Source organism: Ailuropoda melanoleuca, chromosome 13, assembly GCF_002007445.2.
Source record: "Ailuropoda melanoleuca isolate Jingjing chromosome 13, ASM200744v2, whole genome shotgun sequence".
NCBI lineage: Eukaryota > Metazoa > Chordata > Mammalia > Carnivora > Ursidae > Ailuropoda > Ailuropoda melanoleuca.
Window position 1 is genome coordinate 38,860,678 of NC_048230.1, and position 26,155 is coordinate 38,886,832.

A 26,155-nucleotide genomic window follows, 5' to 3' on the forward strand; every position below is an offset into this window, starting at 1 on the left:
TTCTTTTAAAAGGTTCCCTTCACAGTTGGAGCACTTTGGGATCTCCCCGGGGCAAGGACTGTCGGCTTATCCCTCCCTGAGTCCCCAGTACTCCGAGGATGATGCTCGAGCTGGGCTCCTCTAAGGGAAGAGAGGGAAGCAAGGAAGGATGGGGGGAGTGAGTTCAAAGTAAAGTTCACGGTAAAGCGCAATCTCTTGGGGGGGGACGCTCTGTAATAAACACATGGCAATTACATTCTGTTGTGCGGTTATTAAATTTGGGGGAAACAAATATAATAAAATGTAGACATTTGTAGAGAGGTTGAAAATAGAATAAAAGTGGAAGATAAAAATAAAATCGATAACCTCAGGTTTCCCAGACCCTGCCTGAAAAGACGCTGTGTGAGAGCTGAGGGTAAAAGCCTCCGGAGAAAGCAATGTCAGGCACGGGATGGAACTGGCAGGAACCAAAGGGGCAAAGGAATCGCTGCCTTCCCAGAGCTGCCAGCCCGTCACTGGTGCACAGCCTCCTAAAGCAGTGGCCAGGAGCCTGGGCTTCAAATCAGCCCGTCCTCTGTGGGCTCAAGTCCCGGCTTCACCTCTCCCTGAAAGGACAAGCCTTCATTCTTCTCCACGGGTAAAACTGGGGTAACAACAAGAGCCACTTCTCCCAGGTACGCCTAAAGATCAGAGGTCCCAGGGGTAAAGGGTTTAGTACAGGCGATGTCCCATATAAGTGCTCCATAAATGTCAGCTATTGGAAGTATTAATTTACCCTTATGTGCACCAGTTCTTAAAGGAATTGGAACAGGAAGCGGAAAAGCTCCATTAAGTGGAAAAGAGGGTCTTGCTCATGACAGATGAGATGTCCGCGGAAAAGGTGACCAGAAGGAAATGTGAGAAACCCCTCCAAAGAGGCTCTAACATGTACATAGGAGGGTCCCTTTATTTAAATGGGAAAATCTCTGCGTAGATGCTCCATGCACATATCTAAAAAAACCAGTAGATAATAAGTATTCGGTCTTTAAACTGGATCTGAGATACAGCCTAGCAAAGCCGAGGTGGGGGTTGGAGGTGGGAAGGAAAAGAGAGTGGAGGGAGGAGGAAGGAGGCCGATTTTATTCCTGATCGGCACTATTAATCTAGGCCAGGAGAGGGCAGAGGTGCTGCAATGGGCAGGACGAACGCCTCTGTAATTCTTGACCCTTTGCAGACACCGTACCTAGTTTCCTTCGAGGGCGGGTTTAACTGCCCGGAAACGGAAGTCTCGTTCTTTTCCATCCTTCCTTCTTGCTGCTTGCTGTGAGTGTTTCGGGCGCTAAACGGGGCACTGAGGGGTAATCCGGGGTAATCCACGATTGGGTGAGATCTGGGGACCTTGGGTGTGGACCGAGGGTGCGGGAAAGAAAGATGGAGCGCGATGGAGTGGGCATTTCGGGGGGAGGGTGGGGAGGAGAAGCGAGGGTCGTCGCGCTCCCCGCGCCCCGCTGACACCAACATCGGTCTTTTCCGCAGGTGCCGGCCGCGCGCTCCCCTGCGCCCCTCGTAGCCATGGTGAGTATGACTCCTGCTGGGGCCTTCTGGGGGTGGGGGGCAGGAGTGCTTTTGCAGGGCAGGGGCTGGTGGCGGTGGTCAAGTCATGGCCAGAAAAAGCGTGTCAGTGCAGCTCATGAACACAACTTTGTGTTGCAGCCTCGCAAAATCGAGGAAATCAAGGACTTTCTGCTCACGGCCAGGCGAAAGGACGCCAAATGTAAGTGGTTGCTCTGAACGTGCCGGAGTGAGTGATGACGGTCGCGTGCGCGTGGAGCGGTCCCTCCCCTGAACCTTCCCCTGATCCCTCCCTAGACTGTCCCCTGGAGCGTTGATCCCCCGGGTGTCAGACCAAGGGAGGCTCTTAAAGCGGATGCGTGGCTGCCGGGGAGCAGGGATTTTATCTTGTTTCTCAGAAGGAAGATTTTGTTGGTCATTGTGTTCCCTTCTTTGACTAATTGTGAGCATTTTAAAAACCATTCTTAGTTCAGGAGAGGTATGTGTTCCGAGCAGAGTTCTTAACCAGGTGGAAGTCTGGAAATGCGGGTCTCAGAACCCTGACCTTGGTGCCCCATGTTGGGTTCTGGGCCCACTGCTGCCTGAGTCCAGGCCCCGCACAGTGGGCTATAGGAAGTTCTCTGCCTTTTACATGTAGTTTAGTTTCCGCCCATAAGTAAGGAAAAGGGAAGGCTGCATCAGAAGCCTACAAACAGCAAGCTCTCCGTGGGTGAAGTGCCAGTCCCTGGTGCTCCCACGGATGCACCCCATGCGAGAGGGTGTCCTGCTAGTACCCCTTGTTATAGTTGAGGGAAGTGTGGGGGGGAGTCCAGAGTCCTCATTTTTCTGCCTCATCAAATACTCCATAGTTTCCTTTTCCACTCAGAGATGTGTCCTCGAGAACATCAGATCATTTGTGAAAGCAGAGCCGTGTTCTGCTGACGGATTGAGGTGGCCAAGGTTCTAATGCCCTGTCAGTGGAAGGATGAAATGGTGGGAGCTTGGGGAGAACATTTTAGTGGGTTCCCAGGGGAAGGAAAGGTCTTGCTTGTGTCCCTGTGGTCTTTGATTCTCTGGGACTGTTTGAAATGGTGACCATCTTTGGGAACAGGGAGGAGTGTCTACCCTGTCCAGTGCTTCTGGGGACCACTGGTGACACTGTTGGTATACTGTCGTGCCATAAAGAGGTTAACATGACCATTATCGTTCAGGCCAGGGAATTTGAGGTCACTGCCTGGTTCAAATCCTAGCTCTGTCAGGAGGTGGCCATCCTCAACAAACACGACACTAAAACACGAGACTGCCTTTTCCGTCCGTTGTGGGGGTCGTAGTAGCGTCTGTCCCACGGGATTGGTGCAAGGCTCACATCAGAGGATCCTTCAGAATCCTGAGTACCCTGAAGAAATGGCGCCCAGTCCACCAGATTGGTTTGCGTTGGAAGTCCGGAGCCTGGTTTTAGACCCTGTGGTCCCCTGGACACAGTGTTCAGGGTTTGTTGAGTAAACTTTTTAAAAATATTTTTAATTACAAATATGCATAACAAAACATTGTTTTTAAGTGTACCGTTCGCTGGCCCTGGGAACGTTGACTTGGCATTTTTTGAACTTGGGATCTTGCAAAACTGAAACTACACCCAAGAACACTAACCTGCCATTCTCCCTCCAATCCTGGCTTCCGCCATTCTGTTTCCTTTACTGATGACTGCTCGAGAAACCACCTGTAAATGAAATCAGCAGTGTTTGTGCCTGTGGGACTGGCTTGCTTCTTTCAGCACAGTGTCTTCGAGGTTCGCCCATGTGGTAGCGTTTGTCAGAATTTCCTTTTTAAGGCCAAATAATCCATCATGGGACTGTGCCAGTTCATCCAGCAGTGGGCGATTGGGTGTTTCTACCTTTTGGCTGTTCCGAATCCTGTTGCCCTGAACACTGGTGTCAGATACTCTTGGTTCTTTGGGGAGTATGCCCTTAAGTGCAAGTACTGCACAGAATGCCAGTTTTGGATACAGAGCTCCACGAGTCCTACCTCACGATTGTTCAGCATCGTTTATAGGCGTAGGGCACCTGCTAGGGGCGCTGCAGCACACTGAGCTTTAAGGGGGATGTTAAGATAGCAAAATAGGTTGGTTTGAATGAAGACCCAGTTTGCTGAATTTATTAAAACCTAAGCTGAGGCAGCCGTTGCCTTGGGCGGGCTCAGGTGCTGCTTCCCGTGACGTGCCTCATTTCTTCAGCAGTTACTGGCAGAGCTGGAGTTGAGGGTGTAAGTCCAAGAGACTCGCGCTGCCTCTGGGGCTGCTGAGTGCGTGTGTGCTCAGCCGTGCGGTCAGGCGCGCGGGCTGAGACGCTAGAGCCCGTGTGCGGCCCCGGCCACCTGATTCGTGATGGGCACTTCAGTGAGTTTATAATAATGAATTCTTGGGAGTGTCTGAGCTCTTTCTGAAGTCAGAACGAGGTGTTTTGATGGCTACGTGAAATGACTAACTTTTGGAAAAGAGCGTGTGCCCCGTGGAAATGCACTGATGCTTGCCGGCCACCAACAAAACCTCCAACCTTCCACGGCTGAGCCTGAGTTACACTTTTGGCGGCTCTTGTCTGAGCTGTGGTCCTGAGATAGAATTGAGCCATAGGTAAAAGCCCAGAAAATGGGTTTCATAAATTGAAGGAAAAGCTTTAGCGCATAATCCCGGGGGCGAGGCCAGGGACGGCCTCCTGGAAGAAGCAGTTACCATTGCCCTGGGGGCAGAGAACAGATTCCTAGAAGTAGAGAGGGGGAACGTTCTTGATCCCAGCAGATAATCCATCTCCTTATTTGATGAGCTAATTTTTTTCCCTTTCAAAAATAGGGTGGTTCTAGAATGTTCTGTGATGTGTTGCATGTATCAGATACCTGTGTTTTTATGTGTGAACCAGTTAAGATTAAGTCCTAGGCTCTGGCATATTAATATAAGGGAAATGTAGGTTTCCGGCACTTTTTAAATATTGAAGTCTCTGGTTTTCTGTTTATGCAGAGGGGACGGTACAGGGAGGTAAGCATAGCCCTGACTGTGGTTGCAGCCAAAAGTGCTGCTTTTCTGCATAAATAAAAAGCAGGTGAACTGCGTGACATCTCTTCTGTGATACAATTTAATTCCGATTCGGGTCTCTCCGGCAGCTGTCAAGATCAAGAAAAACAAGGACAACGTGAAGTTTAAGGTTCGGTGCAGCAGATACCTTTACACCTTGGTCATCACGGACAAGGAGAAGGCAGAGAAACTGAAGCAGTCCCTGCCCCCGGGTGAGCGAGCCTGGGGTCCTGAGGGGCCAGCCTGAAATGTGGACGACGTCTGTGTCTCCGTCTCATTTCTTGAGTTGTCCCCAGATTAAGAAAGTCCCATTTTGTGGCTTGTCGAAGCATCTGCTCTTACAGGTGGTGGTGCAAGGGATGAATAGTTGGGCTTCTCAGTACCTCCCGTTCCAGAAGTAGTTTCCCTGGCCAGAGAACAGTTCGTTTCCTCCCATCCATGCTTTTCTAACACAGAATGGTAATAGCTAACATTTAACTCTGTGGGTAAAGCTTTCTTCTCCCCACAACCCTACGAGCTGGGTGCTGGTACTGATGCCCATGTTTGAAGGTCAGAAAACCAAATAGACCATGAGCATAAGTGAGGCTGAAGGCCCATCCTGGTGGGGGCGGGGGTGGGGGGTGGGGGGGTGGCCCGGAGGCAGAGTGCTCCCAAAGGCTGCCCCTTCACACTGGAAAGTTCACCAGCGCGGCTTGACATGATGAGAACTTCCTGAGACCTCTTCATGAAGGCTGAGAAAGGGGAATGCTTTTTGAACTATCAGGCTAACTTAATTTTTTTTTAAGTTTATTTATTTAAGATTTATTCATTTTAAGAGAGAGAGTCCTAAGCAGACTTCGCTGAGCTCGGAGCCCCACATGGGTCTCAGTGCCATGACCCTGAGATCACAACCTGAGCGGAAACCTAAGAGTTGGATGTTTAACCAACGGTGCCACCCAGGCGCCCCTAACACGGACTTAATTTTTTTTTATCTTTATTTCTTTAGAGATTGGGCATGTAAGGGGGACAGAGATTTTTTTTTTTAAGGTTTTGTTTTTATTTATTTGACAAGAGAGCATAAGCAGCGGGAGAGGGAGAAGCAGACTCCCTGCTGAGCAGGGGACCCAATGCTGGGCTTGATCTCAGGACCCTGGGATCATGACCTGAGCCGAAGGCAGACACTTAGCCAAATGAGTCACCCAGGTGCCCCAAGAGAGAGAATCTTAAGCAGATTCCACACTCAGTGCTGACATGGGGCTCAATCTCACAACCCTGATTGACTTAATACTTTAAACAAAACCACCATGGCTTAATTTCTGAGGTTTTTTTTTTTTTTTTTAACCCTCTTTAGCTTAAGTACANTAAGTACAAAAGCCAGACAAGGGTAACTGAATAAAACTGAATAAAAATGTACGTTCTGGGTGACTTACTTTGTATCTCTTTTCCTCTAGGTTTGGCAGTGAAGGAGCTGAAATGAACCTGGCCCACTGATTTGAACTATATTAAAGTTTTAAAAAAATTTTTAAATGTCCTTTATCTTTGTGGGCGGGAAGGGACATACTACTTGGTCGTGGCTTCTGCTGGGAATAGGCTGGGGGTCCTGGTTGCTACTTACTTGCATCCCTGATCTTCAGCTGTGATCTCAGTGCAAAATAAAACCATCCTTTTTTTAGCCTGAGTTTGAAAATAAAAAGATGGAAACACACACAGAGGCAGATACTTGCGGAAGTAAGCCAATATGCCCTCGTGGGATTGAAGTCTCAGGTAGAGCGAGCTTCCTGATGATGAAAATGGTAGTTACAAGGTGGAGTTGATTAGCTTCTTGGAAATAGCAACAGGCTGAGCCTTCCCGTCCTCCGGACCGAGCTGCTTTGAGATCCACCATGGGGAAGAATTCCTTGAGGAGTAGACAGGAGGCTTTTTATTCAGACTGAGACACTTCGGTTCCTGAGTGCTGCTCAGGGTAAAGTGGAGCTGGAGAACTGTGGGTATGATGAGATGATTGGCAAGAGCAGGTGAGTGTTAGCCCAGCAAAATGGGCCAAGCTCTCCAGGCAACGGGAAACAAGATCCTGGGACTGAGAGACCAGTCTGTTAAATCCAGTTGACAGTAGGGGGAGAAGCCTGGGTTCCTGCCAGAGATCTGACCCTAGGCCTCAGGACAGTGGGTTGGACGTGGAGTTCACAGGGATGGGGGTGCGAGTGTGGCCTCTCAGGTCCCAGCCAGCCCCAACTCCTTGGTGATTAAGTGCAGCTCTACCCCCTGCCAGCTAACATGCTCCTGAGAGATTATCTCACTGTGGAGCACCGTGTGCTCGCTGGTACCAGCCCCTGGGAAGAACTGCAGACCTCTGCCTAGAGAGTCCCCGTGGGAAAGTCAAGCGGGGATGGGACTGCTTACAGAGAAGAGACCCCGAGATCAGCTTTAATGGCAGGCAATGGTGCCCCTTGGCCAGCAGGTGTCGCCCTGCGCGGGACCAGGGCAATCAGCCTCCTAGAATCCCCTCCCCTCCGAGGATAGATCGTGGGGTTGGGCAAGTGTCATGACGCACGCTGTTTAAGCAGAGAAAGCTGCCTCCACATGCTGATCAGGTAACAATTGTGTTGGGATCACGTGTGCAAGGCCGGTTCTTAGGCTGAGTGGGTCCGCGAGACTGCCTTTCCCGACATGGCCTGAGTTTCCATATGGTTGTGGCACATACACCATAACCGTATTGATGCTTCAGTGGTCTATCAGAGTGAAAGAGCTAAGAGTAAAAGTTTGGTTGCGTTCCTGGCACGCGCCAATTTTTTGAGACCAATGGGGGTCATGTCAGGACGGACCACAAGGTGGCGCCACACTACGAGCGAGCAGCCTCCAGTGCGGGTCTACAAATGGTTTCCTGGGTAAAATCCACTCCCCAGGAGCCTCGTGCCTGAATTCATTTAGTTGAATTTTTTCCTATAGAAATTGTAAGGCTGTAAGGGAGTTTGAATCCAGTCGTGAGCAGCAGGGGTTTCTTCCAGGACGGGTCCACGGGCGCTCCGCGACCAACCCAGGATGGAGCACCTTCAGGGCTTCCAGTCTTCCCCATTCTCTGGGGGTTCAAGATTCCCAGGAAGAGGGAGGGCTTGTCCATTGGACTCCCTTTGTCCCAGCACATTGTGCAAAGACAGACCCCAGCTCCTAGGAGACAAACCCCGCGGGCATTTGTCTGGCCTCCGTGCGCTTAAAGAAGGCGCCCTTTCAGGCCACGGTTCCCAGTCCCGGCCTGTGCCTTGGAGCCATTTGGGACGCTTGTTCAAAATTTGCCATGGTGGCCCAGGCTGATGGCAGAGATTCTGATGAAGTTGATTGGAGGCCTCGGTATGTGTTAAGCCCTCAGGTGGCCAGGGCCAACCCCTGCTTTGCTGAGGTCCGCCTGTCGGCTTGGGTGAGCCCGTCCCTGCCGCACACGGGCAGAGCGGCAAGGCATGGGCTGCACTTGCTGGTTTGGAATGGGCAGGAGGGCTCTTCTCACTTCAGCTCCCCTGAAGAGCCCCCGGGGTGGGGGGGGGTCTCCTGTTCCTGTTCTGCTGCTTTGCTCCGCAGGCTCGCCTGTCCGGGTCAGCAGGCCTCTGGGGAAGAAGCTCGAGGGATGGCTGTCTAGCTGGGTGCAGACTGGCAGAGCAGGTTTGGGTGTTGACTGCTGGATGGCCGCTGTGCTGGCCCTGAGGGTGAGCTTTCGTTCGTCTTGAGGCCTGTGTGCAGGCCTGCCCTTTGCCCCCACCTCCCTCTCTGGGGCTGAGCCCAGGCTCTCACAGGACTCCCCTGACCAGGTTCAAGGTCAATCCCCAGAGTAAGACACGCCCTCCCCCGCCCCCCAGGCAGACCGTCCCACTTGGGATCTCTGGGATCTTGCCCTCCCTTCTCCCCTGGAGCACTGACAATCACTGTTGTGACTCTAATCTTCTAAAGGAATGCCAAATCCCCAAACTTCCGCGTTCAGGAGGCAGAATCAACAGCGGGAGCCTTCTGTGCTATCACTGAGAGGGACAGGGAGGGGGGACCGTGCATGTGGCACCAAGCAGGGCCCATCAAGGGGGTGCCAGGCTGTGTCCTCATGCCAGTTGTCAGAGCCTGCGTGCCAAGGGCCCCAGGACCTTGCTTCAGGTCCATTTTCCTCTGCAGGCATCAGGGCCCACCTCAAAGACCAAAATCCTCACCGGGCCGTGTGTGAAATGGCCCTTCCCTATCTCCCACCATCCTGCCCCTCCTTTTTTAAAAAAAAATAATTTGTTTTAAAATAAGCCTGGATGGCTCAGTCACATCTGACTCTTGGTTTTGGCTGGGGTCATCATTTCAGGGTCCTGAGATCAAGCCCCACATAGGGAGTGTGTGTGAGTTTTCCTTTCCCTCTCCCTCTGCCCCTACACCCTTTCTCTCTCTTTATAAAATAAAATCTTTTTTAAAAAAAGTAAGGCTTATTAAGGCAAAACTTAGAGTGAAATTCACCCTTCTTTGTGTACAATTTTATGAATTTTGACAAATATTTACAGTTGTATAAACACCACTGCAATCAATGTTTCATCACCTGGGAAAGTTCCCTCTTGCACCACCCCACCCCCGGGGGCCAGTCAGCCTCTGCTCTGCTCTCCATCCTGCAGTTTGCCAGTCTCTCCCCCACCACGGTGCTGTACTTACTCGATTCCCCTTCTACACCCTTACACCCCCACCGGGGCCCGTTCTGCGATTGCATGTACTGTCTCTCTGCTCAGAACCCTTGCCGAGGTCACCCCCAGTAGCGTGCCTCCACCCCCCTACCAACACCAGACTCTTGAAAGCACTGAACAGGGTTTGCGGCTCATCACTGGGGTAAAAGCTGCCTCTTCTCCCCTACTAAACTCTAGACCCCGTGCAGACAGGAGCGCGGGTGTTTTATTGGTCACTGTATTCCCTAGAACGGAGAAGGTGCTCTGTCAGTTTGTTGAAAGGGGTTTCCATTAACCCCTACGAGAAAAGGAGCAGTCTTTGGCCTTCTGTGCCCCCCTCGGCGCCTCTGCTTTGGGCAGGCGCAGATGAGATGGCCGCAGTCAGGCCTGGAGAACTGGGACCCTGACCACAGGATGGGACTCCCTCTCCTGGCCCCTGGACCTCTGATAGCAGTCATGGTAGGAAAGTCTGTGGTCCACCCCCCTCTGGCAGCCACGTTTTCAGGGCATGGCTCCCAGCTCTCCAAGCTGGAAACTCAGGAGTTTCTCTGGTGTCCCCTTTGTCACCCATGCCTCTGCCCCATCTCGTGACCACCACTAGACTGTGTCCAACTCCAATCTGATCCACCAGGACCCCTAATCCTCCATTCCCCCTTAAACATCAGGTGGCCCTTTACCTTGACCTTGTCCTTGCCTCAAGCCTCACCTCTCCTTGCCAGACCTGTCCTGGCCCCGGGTCACACCTTGCTGTTTGCAGTTCCGAAAACCGGCCTTTTCATGCCTGGGGCCTCTGTGAGTGCTCAGCACACTCAGGGCCAGGTGTCCACGAGGCTTTATCGGATCAACCACTGCCCGCAAGGGCATCCTGGTCCACTGACCCTGCTCTGCTTTTGCTTGTCTCCAAAGCCCCTTCTAAGACAGCCGTTTGCACCGTTCTGTGTGTGCTGCTATTACCAGCTGCCCGCTCAAGCGTCCTACCCCTGCTCTGTTCAGTGCTCAGCACGAAGGAGGTGCTCAGTAAATGTGCGCTGTGGGCAGGCTTGTGTCTCCCGGAGACGTCCGCCTCTCCGGGCGCTCCCCGTGCTCTCCTACCCTCCGCCTCTGGTCAGCTCGAGGGTCCCTTCCTCCGGGAGGCCTGCCCCGTGCCGACTGCCAGGCAGAACCGAACTGCTTTTCTCAGTCCCCAGCCCTTCCAAAGCAGCGTCAGTTAGCTGTTCGGACAGATCGGCTGGGCGCTCTCAGGGCAGAACCGCGTCTTACTGCTCTGAGTCCACGTGGTTTACACAGTGGGTGCTCAGTAAATGATTGAGAGTTAATTTAGAACTAGTGACCCTGGGGCAGATTGTTGCTCTCTGCCGTCCCCAAACTGTGAGCTTAAACCCCTGGAAGCCCTAGGAATGGCCGCCTTGCCTCTAGCGCAAGGACTGCCCCGCTCGCGGGACACGAGAACTATTGACAGCCTACATCCTGATTTGATAATGAGTAACGAGAAGCCCGGGGACCTAGAGACGGCTGTGAAGAAACAGGGGCGTTTGGGGGCACTTCTCGCTTCTTCCATCCCTTTCGCGCGCGGGGCCGAGGCAGAACCCAGAGCAGGAAAAACCTGCGGGTGCCCTGGTGGGTGGCGTGGCTGCACAGCGTCCCGCACCTGGACCTGCGCCTGCAGCCGGTGGACAGCACGTTCAACCCCCGCGATGAGAGTTACCGGGAGGTGAGTCCGCACCGCCGCGAGCCGGACTGCGGTCCGCGCCCCAAGTTCCCGCACCACCCCGTCCCCCTCCCGGCCCGCCGCGGTCCGCACGCCTCTCCGGCCCGCCCCCCACCCTGCCCCGCAGTCTCGTCACCACTCTCCCTTTCTCTCCCGGGACTCTTGGCCACGGCGCTCCCGTCTGGGAACTTCGTGGGCCGGGAAAGCTGGAAAGACGGGAGTTCTGCCCGCGAAGGGGAGCGGGGGGGAGGAGGGGCGCGAAGGCTGCGAGCAGGGCGTGGGGGCCGAGCGCCGGGGGAGCGGGGCTTTTGTGCCCATACCCGGGTAATTCCCTCGCGCGAGCTGCGGAGATGCCAAGGGCGCCTCGGGCTTTTCTTCCGTCTGCGGTTGCAAGACGGGCGCTCTCTTTCCGGGTGTTATGTGGCCTGGGAGAAGTTTGAGCAGACACTGACTGGTCTCCCGAGATCGACTCCGCAGCCCTCCTCCTCCCCAGCCCCTGCCTGTAGGGTGGGAGTCGCTGGCAGCACCTCTGCCTGGGCCCCTCCTGGAGGGCTGCAGGGCTGGGGGAGGCGGCTGCGTGGGGGGCGGGGGTGACTTCCCTGTGGTGCGCCCAGAGCCCACAGCCACATGTGGAGGTCTGGCGAAGGGACGTGCCCCGGTCAGCCCCATCTCACACCAGCTTCACCCTCCTGCTCTGTACATACACTCCAAGGCCCTGGATTTCTGGGGTCTTGGCTTCTTGGCCGGCCACTCCCCTCATCCTCGCACTTCTGCCCTTTCCTTGCTCGGCTAGCCCTTCCCTCGGCCGGTTCTGTACTCCCCTCCCCCCCCAAGGGGCTCCCCGGACCTCCCAGCCGAGGCAGAGCTAAAGATTCTCCCAGCCTTCTGAGGTCTGGCCAAGCCTGCTCCAGCCCCTGTGGTCCAGCTGAGTCAATTCACTGTTGGGTCAAAGATTCAGGCTGAAAAGCCCAGGACGGGGCTCACTTGTGGCTAGGACGCGTCGCGCTTATGTTGGGACTTTGACCCCTGGTGGCCTCTGCCTGCAGAGTGTCAGGTTCTCCGGCATGATCTGCTATGGGACAGGTCAGGGCAGAGTGGGGCTGCTACTGAGTCCGGGTAGGCCAAGGGGGGAGGCTCAGGGAGGCCAAGGGGGAGGCTGAGCCTGCAGTCAGCTGTTTGCCTTCCCCAGCCAGCCCTTTCTCCTGCAGGGCCTAAGGGATCCTGATCCGGCAGGGTGTGCAGTGCACCGGGGACAGGGAGTCTAATAATAACCCCTAGTGTCCCTGTCGCCCTCAAGCCCCAGGCACAAGGTGCCTGCCCTTCCAGAAAGAGGAGAGAATCAGGACCCCTTCCTGCTGTCTGAGAGGCAGTTGGGTGGGTTAGCCAGGCTCCCTGGAATCTGTGTCTGCCCCTCCCTCTCCCAGAGCTCTGCCCCTGGAAGTCAGCCTTCCCTGAGAATGGGGCCCGCCTGGGGACAGCTCCAGGGGATCTTCCGCTCCCAATGAATGCATGAAAAGAGGCGGATATGATTTCTGAGACAGCTGTATTGTTGGTGTGTGTGTGTGTGCGCGCGCGGGCGTGCGCGCCAGCCCGTGTTTGTTAGTGTGTCCCTAACCCCTGTACCCGGGGTTCTCCAGCCATAATTTTCTTCTCTCCACGGGAGGAAATCTAAACTGGCTGGGTCAAGAAGACCTCCAGATGCTCGAGGGGTGGTGGTAGGGCACTTCCCCACGCCGGTGGCCCCAGAGACAGCACCTGTCCCCCCGGCAGCTGTGGCTGGGGGGGCCTGAACTTCCCCCACCCACTCAGTCCCCTGGAGAGGTGGCAGCCGAGCCAGAGGGACCCGTGCTCACAGCCCCTGCCCTTCTCCTCTCAGGGTGTAGCGTCTGGCACACTGTGCCGGGCATCCAATGACTCCAGAAGGCATCCCCTTCCTGTGGGCCACTGCTCCTGGGCAGCCCGACCGTGGGTGGGCAAGGATGGGAAGTCTGGCTCTGGGCATTAGTTAGGGTGGCTCCAGTTCGGGTAAGTCCCCTTATTGTCTGACCATGGGTCTCTCCTGAAAGCTCCCTTCCTCCCACTTGGCAGGCCACTTAACACCATGGATGGGGCACCTTCTGCTGTCAGTCATGCTAGTACTTAGCAAACTTGATTGAGGCCAAATGCAGTGCCAGACGTGGAGTCACGTGCTAATCAAGGCTGCCAGGGCCTCGGCTCCAGGCTACAGCAGCTGAGTAGGTGGGGCTGGGGCTCCGACCTCCAGCTGTCTTGGGTTGGAATCCCTGTTTTAAAACTTACTGTGTGTCATGGCAGGTGTCCATACCTCTCTGAGCCCTACTTCCCCTCATCTGCAAGTTATTAAACAAGACATTCCATGCAACGTGCATAGTACCTGGAGGGTCCCAGAGCTTGTGGTAGGACCCAGCGATACAAACCATTAGAAGGGCTGGCCTTGGGGTTCAGAAATGTGGTCCAATGACAGTACTCCTCGGGCAATACAGAGGGAAGAGATTTTCTTCTACAGACACTGATCAGAGAAGAACTAACTCATGCCCCGTGTGTCCAAATGAACGGTACTGGCTTGTGGAGAAGTGCGTGTGCGCGTGCACCAAAGACTCAGTGGGGATGGGAAGGGGCAGGTGCAGGCCCCGAGGAAAGCTCAGGAGGGGTGAGCTTTGCAGGGATCTGGAAGAAAAAGGGGGTCTTAGAAGAGTGGAAACGGCAGACGAGCAGCTCGCCTCGTGACCCAGGATATCCTGAGCAAATTCAGCTCCCAGAATGTTCCTGAGGAAGCAGGGCTCTCACCCACTTTCTGGACTCTCGGGGAGCCATGGAAGCCCGCTGATGGTTGATCCTTCTACCACCCCCGCCAGTGGACTTGACCCAGCTCCAGGCTGTGTGTGTGCAGAGGGGAAGCAGCCCAGACCTCTCAGCCTGAGTCTCACCTTGATGGGTAGAGATGGAGAAGAGCCCCCTCCCATCCAGGAGAGAAGGAAAGGACCCAATAAGTTAAGGGGTCTAAAGCGTGTGGCCAGTGACTGACACGTCATAAATTGCCACAAGCACTGCTTGGGAAGGAGCCCCCCGCTGGCCAGGTGTCCACTGGGCGGAGCTGGGGACCCAGGAAGGACCCGTGGCCGCGCATCCAGCTATGGCTTTCCCAGAACACCACCCCACTCCCCCACCCTTGCAGGGAGACCAGGCGCTGATGAACGAATGTGCTTGAAATGTGAAATGTCTTAGGAAGCTCCAGCCCGCTGTGCAGGTGTTAGCAGCTGCCTCTGTCACCATGCAGGGGCCACACGGTGCTTCCTGTTCCACGGCTCCGTTCCCGGCTTCTGCAGACCAGCCATTCTTTCGGGACACGCGTGACGAGATAGACGAGATGCTTTTAACTTTTTACATTTAGACGTGTATTTTCATGTGTTAACTCTGGGTGGTTTGGCTCCTAGGCTCCCCCGAGAGTCCCGAGTGTGTGTCCTCAGGCCAGGGGAGGGGCAGGATGGGGCTAGCCCCAGAACCACAGGGCTCCCCGCACCCCCTTCCCTAGGGGCAGGTCTCAGGAGGAAAGGCCAGGCTGGGAGCCCTGCCGAGGAGCCCAAGTTGGATGAGGAAGCCCCATTCATCCAGCCTGCACACTGAGTCATGGTCATCGGACAATCACGCTGCGCCCCCCTCCCCTGCGGGGGGGCCGGGGGGGCGTGGGGGGGGCTTAACCCTTCCCTCCCAAGTGCTCCAGCTCCTTTCCCTGTGGTCTCACCCTGAGGCTGGCCCACTCTCTAGCTGTCTCCTGACCTCTTGGGGTGGGGATGGGGGGGGTCTCCCGCTGCTGCCCCCACCCACGCCTAGGGCAGAACCCCCTCGAGGTCAGCGTTCCCAGTGTGCGAATCAGTCAGTCCTGCCCCAGCTTGGGTCCCGGTGTCTTGCTCTGAGTTTCTCATTACAAAGTGGCAAACCAGAACTAATTGAAGTCACTTTGTGGAGGACAGAGGCTGGAGCCTGAGCCCCAATGTGGAGCTGTGGGCGTGGTGTTGGGCAGGGTGGGGAGGGGGTGGCTGCCAGGCCCTGTGGAGGCCCACCTACGGTGGGCAGCTACTTTCCAGGCTGTGTCAGAGCAGGGGACTCATGAGCAGAGCTCCCAGCTCCCTCTGGAAGGGAGGTTTGCTCTCCCCCACCCCTACCTGCCACACACATGGGGACTTGCAGTGTTAATTAGGGGCAGGAAGATAATTGCTTATTAGAGGTTGGCAGGTGACACCAAGGTGGTGGGGGGGTGGTTCTGCTGGTTGGGCTACTGCTCCCTCCTCCCTCCAACTCCTCCTTCCTCCTCCCTTCCCCTCCCCAACTTCCTCCTTTCCTTCCCTGCCCCGCCCCCCCCAAGCCTGCCCACCCTTGTCACTCAGCACCCCAGGGGAGAGACCCGGAGGTGGACTGCTAACCAGAGGGCCCCTGCATTGGGGTTTCCCGGCCTGGCCTCTCTCAGGCGGGACCCGCACCTACCTGAGGCCAGCTGCCCAGCTGGGGGGGGGCCCTGCGCTCGGGACTGGGCTGGCAGGGGGCCGAGGGGGCTCTGAGAGCATGAAGTAGGGAGCCACCACTCCGACGGAGGGCGGCAGCTGGCTGTGGTTTGGGGGGACCGGCGCGGCACCAGCCCCCTTGGAGGTCCTTCCTTGCCGGGTGGGGATACATGGTAGAGTCGTGGCTTTTCCTGTTTGGGGAAAGACGGGGACTGTCCAGACCAGCTGGAAGTCAAGGGGAGCTGGGAGGAGGTCTGGACGCAAACCACTCTAGTGTATACAAAAGTTCTGTCTGGCTTTTTGTTGCTTTTTTTTTTTTTTTTTTCATTAGGAACAGCTTACGGGAAAGTGCACACTCTTTTAATTTTTAGAAGATTTTATTTATTTATTTATTTGAAAGAGAGAGAGAAAGAGAGAGAGAAAACAAGTAGGATGGAGTGACAGAGGGAGAGAGAGAGAAGCAGACTCCCCCCTGAGCAGGAAGCCCGTCACGGGGCTCGATCCCAGGACCCCTGATATCATGACCTGAGCCGAAGGCAGACACTTCACCGACTGAGCCCCCAGGCGCCCCAGAAAGTGCATAGTTTTAGGTGTGTAGCTGAATACGTACGTGAGAGAGACCACCCTGAAAGAATATTCCTGGCCCCCCGGGAGCCCCTTACATTCCTTCCCAGTCCGTCCCCTCGCAGAGGTGTTTCCTGTGTGCACCTGCCACGCACTGTAGGCATTCTCCCGTGACCGCCGTGTGTCTGCCGTTTGGCCTGGCTTGTCTCCCCCACCCTCCCTTCCGTGAGATCACCTGCGCCGCCGTCTGTGGCCGTGGCTTTCTTCCCGTGGTTGCGTGGTATTCCAGCTTCTGACTATAGTACGTTGCAAGGATCTGTTCTCTTGTCGGTGGACACTTGCGTCGTCTCTGCTCTGGGGCTGTTACGAGTGTCCTGAGCTGCTGGGGACATTCATGTACATATCCGGGGGGACACGAGCCTCCTTTCTCTGAGGGTAGATGACCAGGCGTGGCCTTGCTGGCTCGTGGGGTAGGCGCGTTGCACAGTGGCTGGCGGATTGGTCAGGGGAACCCTGGGTGTTAGCAGAGGGGACTCAGACGCCTGCACAAGGGTGGCCCGGACACAGCGTGGCATGTCCGTCCCCTCCTCAGTCAGAGGAGGAGGCCCTGGAGAGCGGGGCTCCGCTAAGCAAGTCTTTGAAGAAAAGCTTAAGCTGCTGGAAAAGGTTTGAGAAATTCTGTGGACACTCATCAGCGCCCCCCAGACTTGTGGGGTCCCGATCTCCTGGGATCCTCTCGAGACGCCCTTCTGATTCGTGAGGGCCCAGAGCGAGGCTTGAGACCCTGCCTTTCTAACAAGGTCCTGCATTCCAAGACGTGCCTGTTGTGCCGGGTCGGTGAACTTCCCTTTGAGTAGCGAGCCCCCGACACCCGTCCTCCTTGGTCATCTTCGTCTTGGCCTGGGCTCCAGGGCCCTCTGGTGAGGGGGCACGGGCTGGGGCGGGAAGGTGGTGGCTCCTTGCCACCTTCTCAGCAGGGCGGGGGCCTCCTGGCTCAGTCACAGGACAGGCCGAGGGTCCCAGCCCGGCCACGCCGTGAGGACTCGAGGGACACTTCGGCTGCGTTCGGGTCACTAGGCCATCCACGCTGCTGAGGGGGCAGGCGAGTGGGGAGGCGGGTTCCTCCACAGTACATGTGACCTGTGTAGCCTGGGGGGACGTGAAGCCATCCCGCGGCAGCTCCACCAGCCCCACTCCCAAACGAGCCACCTCTCCGGCCCTCTTCTGGGCTGTCCCCACCACTGTGGCCATTTGTCCGCGAGCCTCAGAAGCCTGCCAGTCCAGACGAGCAGAAAAGCGGGTTGAATCAGGGGTCCGAAGGCCAACCCGAGCCCTCGCAGACCTGGGGCGAGACGGGGCGGACCCAGCAGGGGCCTCCCCACTGTGAGGTTCCGCCCCCCACCCCAGCCCCCGAAAATGGCCCTGGCCTGAGGACTGCAGACCCCCCCCCCACCCAGCGTCTGTCTTTCAGGGTCGTCTCCTGTGTGTCCGTGGTCCAACGGTCTGGTATCCCCTTGGATCGGGAGGTCCCGGCATCTACCCGACTCTGCTGGTCGCCACGACCAGCACTAGGGTTCCCTGAAACAGGCCCCCACCCCACAGCCCAGACTACAGTGCTGGGGGCTCTGGACCGGGAACTGCCCGGGGGCACGTGGGGAGCAGGGTGAGGGTGGAAGCTCAGGAGCCCGACTGACAGCCAGGTCCAGCCCTGGCTGGCGGCCACCAATCCTGGTGCCATCTGGTGTCCATCTGGCTGAATCAAGAGACTGGAGGCCAAGGAGGGGGTGCCTCCGGGCCTCCTGACAGACGGCAGCTCGCTTTGCAGGACCCCGAGGTGCTTGGCTGGCCTGAGACGGCACCTCCGGCCCCCTTCAGAATTGGGGGCTTTGCTGCTACCACTGGCAACTGGGGGATGGCTCTCCCTTTCGGGCTGCAGTGAAAGGGACCCCACGGTGCATGTTCTGACTTGTTTCCCCCCGCCACTGCCCCTCCAGCACAGAGCTGGCGTCTTGTTTCTCTGGAGGGACCCCAGCATCTAGAACAAGGCTCGGAGGAAGCGGGTGCGCCAGGCGTCCCTTCCTGGCCCTGTCCCAGGTTCCTCTCAGCATCCAAAACATCCTGCCCAAAACCGGTGTCCTCCAGGAGGCCACAGACCCTCATGGATGTCCCTCCCCTTGTCTGTCCCCCAGCCACACAGCTCGTCACCCACAGCCCTCCCTGCCGCCTGGCGTTTCGGGCCTGGTCTGTATCTTCACACAGGTGTGGAAGCCGCCAGCCGGGGCCCAGCCTCGAGCTGCTCCTTCTCCCTCACCTCCGCCTCAGCTGCCCACACGGCATGCACTTGTCCTCCCGGCCTCTGCCCACCCGGTCTGCGTCGAAGCGCCCTCACCCCCACACCCCTGCCAGCCTGAGCGCCGGGCACTGTGTGTAAGGGCCAGAGCCTCAAGCACGGGAGGAGGGGGGAAGAGCAGAGGAGGGGATGGAGGCCGCCCACAGCCCCAGGGGGAGCTCAGGGCCCCAGGACAGGGTGCTTCTTGAACCCCGCCATGGGACCGAGGGCTGACATCGGGCCTCTCCTCCTCAGTCACTGCTGTTCCTGGGGCTGGTGGCCGCCATCTGCCTGGGCCTGAACCTCATCGTCCTCGCGGCTTACGTGGTCTGCATGTGCTGCTGCCGGCAGGACGAGGCCGTGCAGACCAAGCGGCGCGACTCCTGCTGCGTCACCTGGACAGCGGTGGTGGCCGGACTCGTCTGCTGGTGAGTGTCCCTCTGCACGGGGCTCAGTGTGCGTGGCTCTGGGGGTTCTACGGTGCCCACAGCGGGGAATGTCAGCTTGTGTGGGCCTGACCATCTGGGTCTTGCTGATGGTTAGCCCCTGGACCGTGACACCCCTTCCCCTCCCTCAGCCACCCACCCCCCCCCAGCCAACCCCAAGTGGCTCCTCTGCTGTCTGGCCACATTCTCCTGACCGAGTTCCGGGTACGGTGACGGCAGAGGCTTTCCCAGGGTGAAAGCTGTCCTTTCCCTGCCCAGCAACAGAGTCGGATGCGTGGGGTGCTGACGGGGGTCTCCCCCGTGTGCCTCTGCCCTGTTGTAGTCCTGCTCAGCCTGGCAGGGGCATGCCTGACAGCCCCCGGACAGCATTCCTGGACAGAGGGGGTGTCTGCTGTTTGCACCCTGGAATCTTCCCAGCTGCTCTGCGAGGCCAGAGAAAATTCGACTGGAGTCTACATCAGTCCCATTCTTCTCAAGAGATCAATAGCTCTTAGTGCCATGCACTGGGCCTTCTTCGCTTTGGATGGCGAATGAGGGTTCCTAACCGCGTGCAAGAGCCCCCATTGCCCGGGCGGCGTGCACACGCATGCTGGCTCTGTTTTCGGGACTTGGTTGTATTGTTCTTGTTCTCATGTCTACAGAGGTTTTTCCAAAAGCCTCGGATCCACCCTGAGATGCTTCTGGGGGTGGTCACCCTCGAGGGGTAGAGACCTTCCTTGCTAAGCGTCCATTGCATCCAAGACCCCACAGCGGGACTTGGCCCTCTGTCTGGGCAGCAGGACAAGAGGCAGGCGGGGCGCAGCGGTGCTGGGAGCGGCGACGCCTGGGCTTTTAGCCTCACTTCGCTCCTGTGGTTTCTTCTCCGTGAGAGCATGCTCCCATCCAGTCCTGCCTGCAGCGTAAGAGTCATCTAAGCCAAGACAGGAAGGAGCCGGAAGCAGTGCAGCAGTGGTGCCAAAGAACTGAGCACTAAGGCTGCATGGGGGGCGGAGGGGCATGCCGCCGGGTCCCAAACCGTGAGCAGAAAGGAAGGAGTCCTAGCCCGAGTCAGGAGCTCCAAGACGAGTCTGACTCCCAGCAAAGAGGAGCTCCCACGAAGTAAGTGGAATAAAAGCCTCCTGCTGGCGGGTGGGCAGGGGGAGGCGGGAGACAGCAAGAAGCCAGTAGTGATGACTAGACAGTGAGCCCTCTCTGTGTGAACTCAGATTTCTTCAAAAACGCTGCGAATGACAGAAGAATACTTTGGAACAGTAAAAATGACTTTGGAGGGTCGGTTCCAGTAAGTAATCATGACCGGCCATCTCAGGAAAACTCAGAACAGAAGGACATATGCGGCATGATTCATTCTCCAAAATTCCACAGGCTATTTGTGCCAGGCCAGCGAGAGCCCGCGGTGAGCACAGGCACTGATTCTGAATGCTTTTGTGGCTCATGGTCTACCAGGGGAGAGGCGGAGAATCACACACTCGTTTGACTGGAGTAATGACAAACTAAGGAGGAAGTCGGGAGGAAAGGAGCAAGTGTAAAGTCGATGGCCTACTTGAGTTGGGCATTCCTGGGTGACGGGCACCGAGATCCATAGGGTGACCAAGCAAAGGTGGGGGCAAGGTAAGAGGAGATAGTTCAGGCAGAAGCAAGAGGAGTATGTGCAAAGGCCCTGTGGCAGGAGGGAGCATAGGACATTTTAAGGAACTGAAAGAAGCCAGTGTGGCTGGAGCAGAGAGAGCAGGGGAGGGGTCTGGGGTGGGGGGTGCTACAAGGGTCCTGGAGATCAGTGGTAAGTGGAATGGTCGCCAGTCACCTTCGCTGGATCAGAATAAGTTGAGTGGGAGAGTCAGGGAAGGGGAGTAGAAAAGGCAGGAGTAGAGGGAGACCAGGTGAGATGGGGAGGGGTGGTCAGGAGGGAGAGATCGTATTCAGCTCTGATAGTAAGGATCCCGGAGGAGAGGGGAGATTCGATCCATAGAAGAAAGTCCCAGTAGCAGTTTCCCCAAATGGCCAAAGGGATAAGAGGAGAGCTTCTTGTGTCCCTGTATTCGGGAGACAGAATTTTATACCCGGGAAAGATATTCTGTCTTTTCCCTCAAGCAGAATGGTGCGTGTGGCCCAGGCAGGACCGATGACGCCTGGAGGGAGCTGGGAGGCCCTCATTAAACAGCCAGAGCGATTTCTGGTCTTGGAAGGAGGTGCCCTCCTGGGCCAGCTCTGAGAAATCCAGACTAGGGGAAGGCGGAAAATGAGAATACCTCTGGTCTCAAAAACAGGGCGAGGGATGGAAATGATTCGGCTTGATGCCAAATCCTCAGAAGACACTAGATCACAATGCAGAAAACTAGAGAAGGTTATAAACACAAAGAGCAAACGAGAGGTATTTTTCAGAGCATGATAACAATTTAAAAAATAATAATAAAGTCACTGAATGGAAGATCACAGAACTACCTTGCATCTCACGTACGAGCATCTCAGCTGGACGTGTGGTCCCCGTGGGTGCTGTGGAGAAACACCGACTGGACGGTGGTGCCGTTAAGTGGATTCAAAGCCAGTGGAACCTTCTGGTTGAACGCCCAGAATACACAGCGGGACACCAGACCGTAGCCGTCGTGTGCGCATGTCTGTTACACACGAGAAGCACAGAGGAGCCTTGTTTTAAAATAAATGCATGTGCTCAGAGCACAGGGCTCCAGTGGGCGCCGGGGGAGGGGGGGCCCTTACCTGCACTTGTAACAGGCACTGCGGGTGACCCTGTCCCTGGGTCCACGGACCACTTCCTGAGAAACACTGAGCTCGGGGCCGAGCCCACCCTGGGAGGAAGTTTCTCTCAAATCTCCCAGGGGTTCCATCCTAGATCCTTCCTCTTGAACAAGAAAAGAAAACGTGCAAGTGTGTGCACGTGTGCATGTGGCTCTCCCCCCCACCGAAGTTAGTGTTCTGGGTGAAGAGTCAGGAGGCGGCTTAGCGAACTTCCAGATGCGCCCCCCCCCCGCCCCTGGTGGCGCACGTCAGATGAAATACAGCGGATGATGTAGGCGAGATCCGAGATGATTCGTCCAGCCTGGAATGTTGGACGAAAACCAGCTCGATGCAGTTTCATGGGGATAGATTTAAAAGTTCTGCTTTTGCTTGAAACAAAATAAAAATCAGTGCAGCGCTGCAGGAAGGAGGAGAGGCTGGGCTTGGCGGCGGCGCCTGCGAGGAAACCCAGGGGTGTTGTAGACCACGGGGTTAGCGGGGCGGAGAGGGGGTGCCAGGGCTTAGCCCCCAGCACTCGGAGCTGAATGGACACCTGGCCGTGGGGGCCTCGGCTGGAGTGATAGTGACCGGTTGGAGGGGGGCTTGAACCTGGGGGACAGCGATGACGGGGACCGGGGTCTGCAGGGCACGCGTGTGACTTGGACAGCAGGAGGGAGGGGGGATACGGAGCCACATTCCGGGGTCTGAGGGGCATCCCGCAGACTTGGAGGCTTATTTCGGGCTGCCCCCAAGGACAGTCAAACACCGGGAGGTAGGCTTCAGCTCCATGGAGAAAGGAACTTTCTACCAGCTGGAAGTTTTCAGTATGGCAGGCCACCTCCTGGGTGCTGTGGGGAAGCAGGAGGAAAGGGTAGAGAATGGAGGGGAGTCCCCGGCTCCTGGAGGTTTCAGGCGAGACCTTGGTGGTCCCCGAGCCTCCCTGTGACAGTCACCTGGGGAGCTGGTGAAGGTACAGGTCCTAGGCCACTGCAGCAGAATCCCGAAGGCCCGGCCAGCGGTCTTGCCCCCTTCGAGCTGCTGGACTAGATACAGCAGTAGCATTCCCGGCCCAGAGGAAATGTGCTGTAGCTGGTCAGCCAGGCCAAGGCCAAGGTGGCCATGAGCCTTCACCCCCAGCCCCTGGGGCACCTGCCCGAACCCCCTCCCCTCCCATACCCCCAGGAAAGAGCTCCTTAGTCAAAAACCCGCTCTCCGTGGACATTTATAGCAGCTGTATTCATAATCACCAAAACTTGGAAGCAACCAAGACACCCTTCAGGAGGCGTTTGGGTAAACACACTGGGGTCCATCCAGACAAGGGAACATTATTCAGCACCGAAGAGAAATGAGCTAATTAGCCATGAAAGGACATGGAGGAACCTTCAACACATACCACTCAGTGAAAAACACCAGTCTCAAGAGGCTCCAGCCATATGACGTTCCGGGAGAGGCAAGACTATGGAGACAGTAAGGATCAGGGCTGTGGGGGAGAGGGGAGGGAGGGCAGGTGGAGATTTTTAGGGCAGGGACACTATTCTGCAGGACACTCCAGTGGTGGAGAGATAAATGCCATACATTTGCCCAAACCCACAGAATGTGCCAGACCAAGGGTGATCCTTAGGGTGAACCAGGGACTCGGGGATAGTGACGTGTCGGTGCAGGCGTAGCCATGGACCGAATGTGCCAGATTTACCGGTGTGGTGAGGGATGGTGGGAGTGGAGGCGGCTGTTAGGGCGGCAGGGGGGATATGGGAGATCTCTGTCCCTCTGCCCCACTTTGCTGTGAATCTGAAACGGCTCTAGGGGCGTCTGCGTGGCTCAGTCAGTGAAGCATCCGACTCTTCATCTCAGCTTGGGTCTTGATCTCAGGGCTGTAAGTTCAAGCCCAGCATGGAGCCCACTTAAAATAAAAAATAAAATAAAACTGCTCTAAAAAGCACTGTATTTAAAAACAAACACAACAAACATTCTCTTCTGCGTGTCACTTCTAACTTTGGGGTCTTGCCTGTAGTGCCGCGGTGGGTGTTGGTTTCTATGGAAACAGCGAGACCAACGATGGGGTGTACCAGATGATCTACTCCTTGGACAACGCGAACCACACCTTCTCCGGGATAGACGAACTGGTAAGGCTCCCGGGCAGCAGCGGGCCGAGCCGGGCACAGCCCGTGAGGTCAGTGTGCTCGGAACAAGGGCCCCAGTCACATCCCAGCCAGCTTGGCCCCGGGATGGGGGGGCTGGACTTCCCTTGGGGCTGCAGTTGGTCCTGCTGGGAGTAAACAGGCGATTTCTGCTCTTCGGGCAGGGAGGGGTGGTGAGGACAGGGGTGAGGACCAAAGGAGAAAGGCTGACGGGGTCCTGGGGGGACCTGGGGGCGGCCATGGAATCCAGCCCTGTGGACTTCCAGAGGGTTGAGCTCTTCCCCATTTGTGCCAGGGGAGCCTGAACGTGGAAAATCAGCCCCACCGGGTGTTCTGTTCACCTCACTGCTATATATGGAGTCTCATGGGGTCCAGAAGATGGCAAGGTGTGAAACTCTTCAAAACCAAGTGAAGCAGCCCAAGGGATGGTGTGGCGAGGTGTCTGTCCGGGCTCTGGCTTCCGGCTGGCGGCCCAGGGTGGAGGATTGTGCCGGCTGGCCAGAGAGGGTGTGGGCCTTTAGGGCAGGAGCCGCTCTGCTGGGCATCTGGCCTGAGTGAGAGACCAAGCGGGGAATCGGGGTTTTCTCAAACACAGACCTTGGCCCCTTGGCCCCCAGGTGCTTGTCACCTTTGCCATTAAGTGGCAGGTGTTTTTGGCCAGTTTCCAGGTAGACCCCGTGCCCGCAGGAGTTGGGCTCCAATGGAAAAGGCAAAGGGTAGTTTTCAGGGAAGCAGGTCCTTGGACATCCACACTGTTCCCCGTCCCCTCTGGACCAGGTCCCCAGCGGGGGGTGGGGGGGGGATGGCCTCAGCAAATGGCCAGTTTGTGTCATCAGGCAGCCTCAACCACAAAATCCAGCCCCAGCCAGAGCATTTGGACATTGCCCTAGTACTTGCTAGAAGAGGATTCTGGAAGAGGATTCAGCCTCATTGCCCCCTCCTTTTCCCTAAGCTCCTCTAAGGCCTTAATCCCTCAGCAGCCCTGGGGTGGGGGTGGGAGGGCACACCTTAAAGAGACAGCCCTGCTGTTCCTCAGGACCCGGGAAGGCTGCCGATGGGAGCCCTTCTGGGGAGCAGAGGGTCACAGGCTAGACCAGGGTCCACCTGTCGTGCAGCACCTGCCAGCTGGTACCCATCGCTGGGAGACTGAGTCATGCAGACACTGGGCTGAGGCAGCTCTGAGGGGCAAGGTGGGGGTGGCTGGGATGGGGGCTGAGGGCAGCCTGGAGGCCGAATATGGCCTGACCAGCCCTGGAGGCATGGGGAGACCTCACCCTCTGGGCCCCTGCCCTGCCTCTGCCCTGGCAGGGAAGGGGCTCAGGCCTCTAGGCTCTGCCTCCCGCTCTCCTTCCACCCACCAGCACCAGACCCCCTAGAGGAGGAACCCAGCCCTGAAAAGAGAGTCCCCTGCCTGGGAAACCCCAGAGCCGTGACGTGCGCTGCTTGACTTGTGACCACCATAAGGAATGGCCCTTGTCTGTCCCAAGGACTGAGGAGAGGGAGAACCCCAGAGCTATCCTCGTGGGAAAGTGTGAGTTCTTCGTGTCCTATCCTGTGGGGTGAGAATCTACAGGGAAATTGCTAGAACGAGCCCTCAGGCTGTACCCATTCGCCCCGAGAGCTCAGTGTTCCAGGCCAGGTCTGGACATTGCAAAGCAAGTCCCACGTCTCCAAACTCCCCCATGTTCCCCAAGGGAAGGGTTCTGTGTGTCCCTGGATGTCAGCCTTTCTTCGTCTCTGCACCATTTCTGAAAGTCAAGGACAGGAGTCCCAGGGTTTTGTGATGGTCCAGACAGCTAGGGGCTGCCTTCATCCTGACGGTGACCATGGTCTGCCTCCTCTGGGTGAGCAGGCATTTTCTCTGGCAGAGAGGCAGGGCTCTGGGCCCTTGCTGGGACCTGGGAGGCTGGTTTGGGCCTCGGGGTGGACACCCAACACTCCAGGTTCCCAGGGCTGCAAGAGAGGCAGCAGATTTCGGAGGGCTCCCCAGATCCCAGGGGTCAAGGCCAAACACCAGAGAAATGAATGTTTGATGAGATAATGTCGGTGAAAGTGCCTGGTAATCTGCAAAGTCCCCCCAAGCGGGGGTGACTATGACAGTGCATGTCCTTATTATAATTACTGTCCTTACAGATGTTCCCCTAATCCCCGTGAAGGAGACAGGAGGCTTGGGCTGGTGGGGTGTGGGGAGGGCAGGACTCGGGGGACAGGTCAGAGCGAGGTGGACTCTTCTGGGGTCCCCTTCAGGACCAGAAGCCCCACACCTGCACCCTTACACCCTGAGGGCTCCCGTGGGTGGGGCCGCCACTCGAGGCTCAGGCACGCCTGGCAGGGCTCCAGATCAGCTGCACACTTTGACTTGGGGGGCTCAGAAAGGGTCATTGGGAGTGCCGGGTGGGTCCTTTGCCTGGTGCAGTGTCCCCCACCCTCCTCCTCTCCTTCAGTGAAGGGGGCCTGGGCTCCAGTGAGTGACTCACCCAGGGTCTTAGCTTGAAGGGCCCCAG

At 56.7% G+C, this 26,155-nt stretch overlaps 2 protein-coding genes across 5 annotated transcripts in view; both read left to right on the forward strand.

The window, feature by feature from the left end:
* The first annotated feature begins 1,183 nt into the window (after positions 1 to 1,183).
* RPL38 (ribosomal protein L38) lies at positions 1,184 to 6,070 on the forward strand. Of its 4 annotated transcripts, none has more exons than XM_019809665.2 (5): positions 1,184 to 1,281; positions 1,495 to 1,533; positions 1,672 to 1,732; positions 4,660 to 4,782; positions 6,001 to 6,070. In XM_019809665.2, exons 2-5 carry the CDS (start codon positions 1,531 to 1,533, stop codon positions 6,024 to 6,026), a joined length of 213 nt encoding a protein of 70 aa, XP_019665224.1. In that variant the 5' UTR covers positions 1,184 to 1,281; positions 1,495 to 1,530; the 3' UTR covers positions 6,027 to 6,070. The 4 variants fall into 4 exon arrangements, with proteins under 4 accessions (XP_019665224.1, XP_019665225.1, XP_019665226.1 ...); XM_019809666.2 differs by having other exon boundaries at positions 1,249 to 1,341; XM_019809667.1 differs by having other exon boundaries at positions 1,258 to 1,316.
* A 477-nt stretch (positions 6,071 to 6,547) lies between these two features.
* Positions 6,548 to 26,155, forward strand: part of TTYH2 (tweety family member 2) — a 41,038-nt gene continuing 21,430 nt past the window's right edge. The window contains exons 1-4 of the mRNA XM_034640717.1: positions 6,548 to 6,564; positions 10,804 to 10,930; positions 18,593 to 18,765; positions 23,525 to 23,636. Coding sequence (XP_034496608.1) covers positions 6,548 to 6,564; positions 10,804 to 10,930; positions 18,593 to 18,765; positions 23,525 to 23,636 — 429 coding nt within the window. The remainder of the gene's footprint in view (positions 6,565 to 10,803; positions 10,931 to 18,592; positions 18,766 to 23,524; positions 23,637 to 26,155) is intronic.

Excerpts from the sequence above, each read along its gene's own strand:
- RPL38 (XM_019809665.2), top strand. Across the intron at positions 1,733-4,659 it reads CAGGCGAAAGGACGCCAAAT|CTGTCAAGATCAAGAAAAAC; the intron begins GTAAGTGGTTGC and ends TCTCTCCGGCAG. Across the intron at positions 4,783-6,000 it reads GAAGCAGTCCCTGCCCCCGG|GTTTGGCAGTGAAGGAGCTG; the intron begins GTGAGCGAGCCT and ends CTTTTCCTCTAG.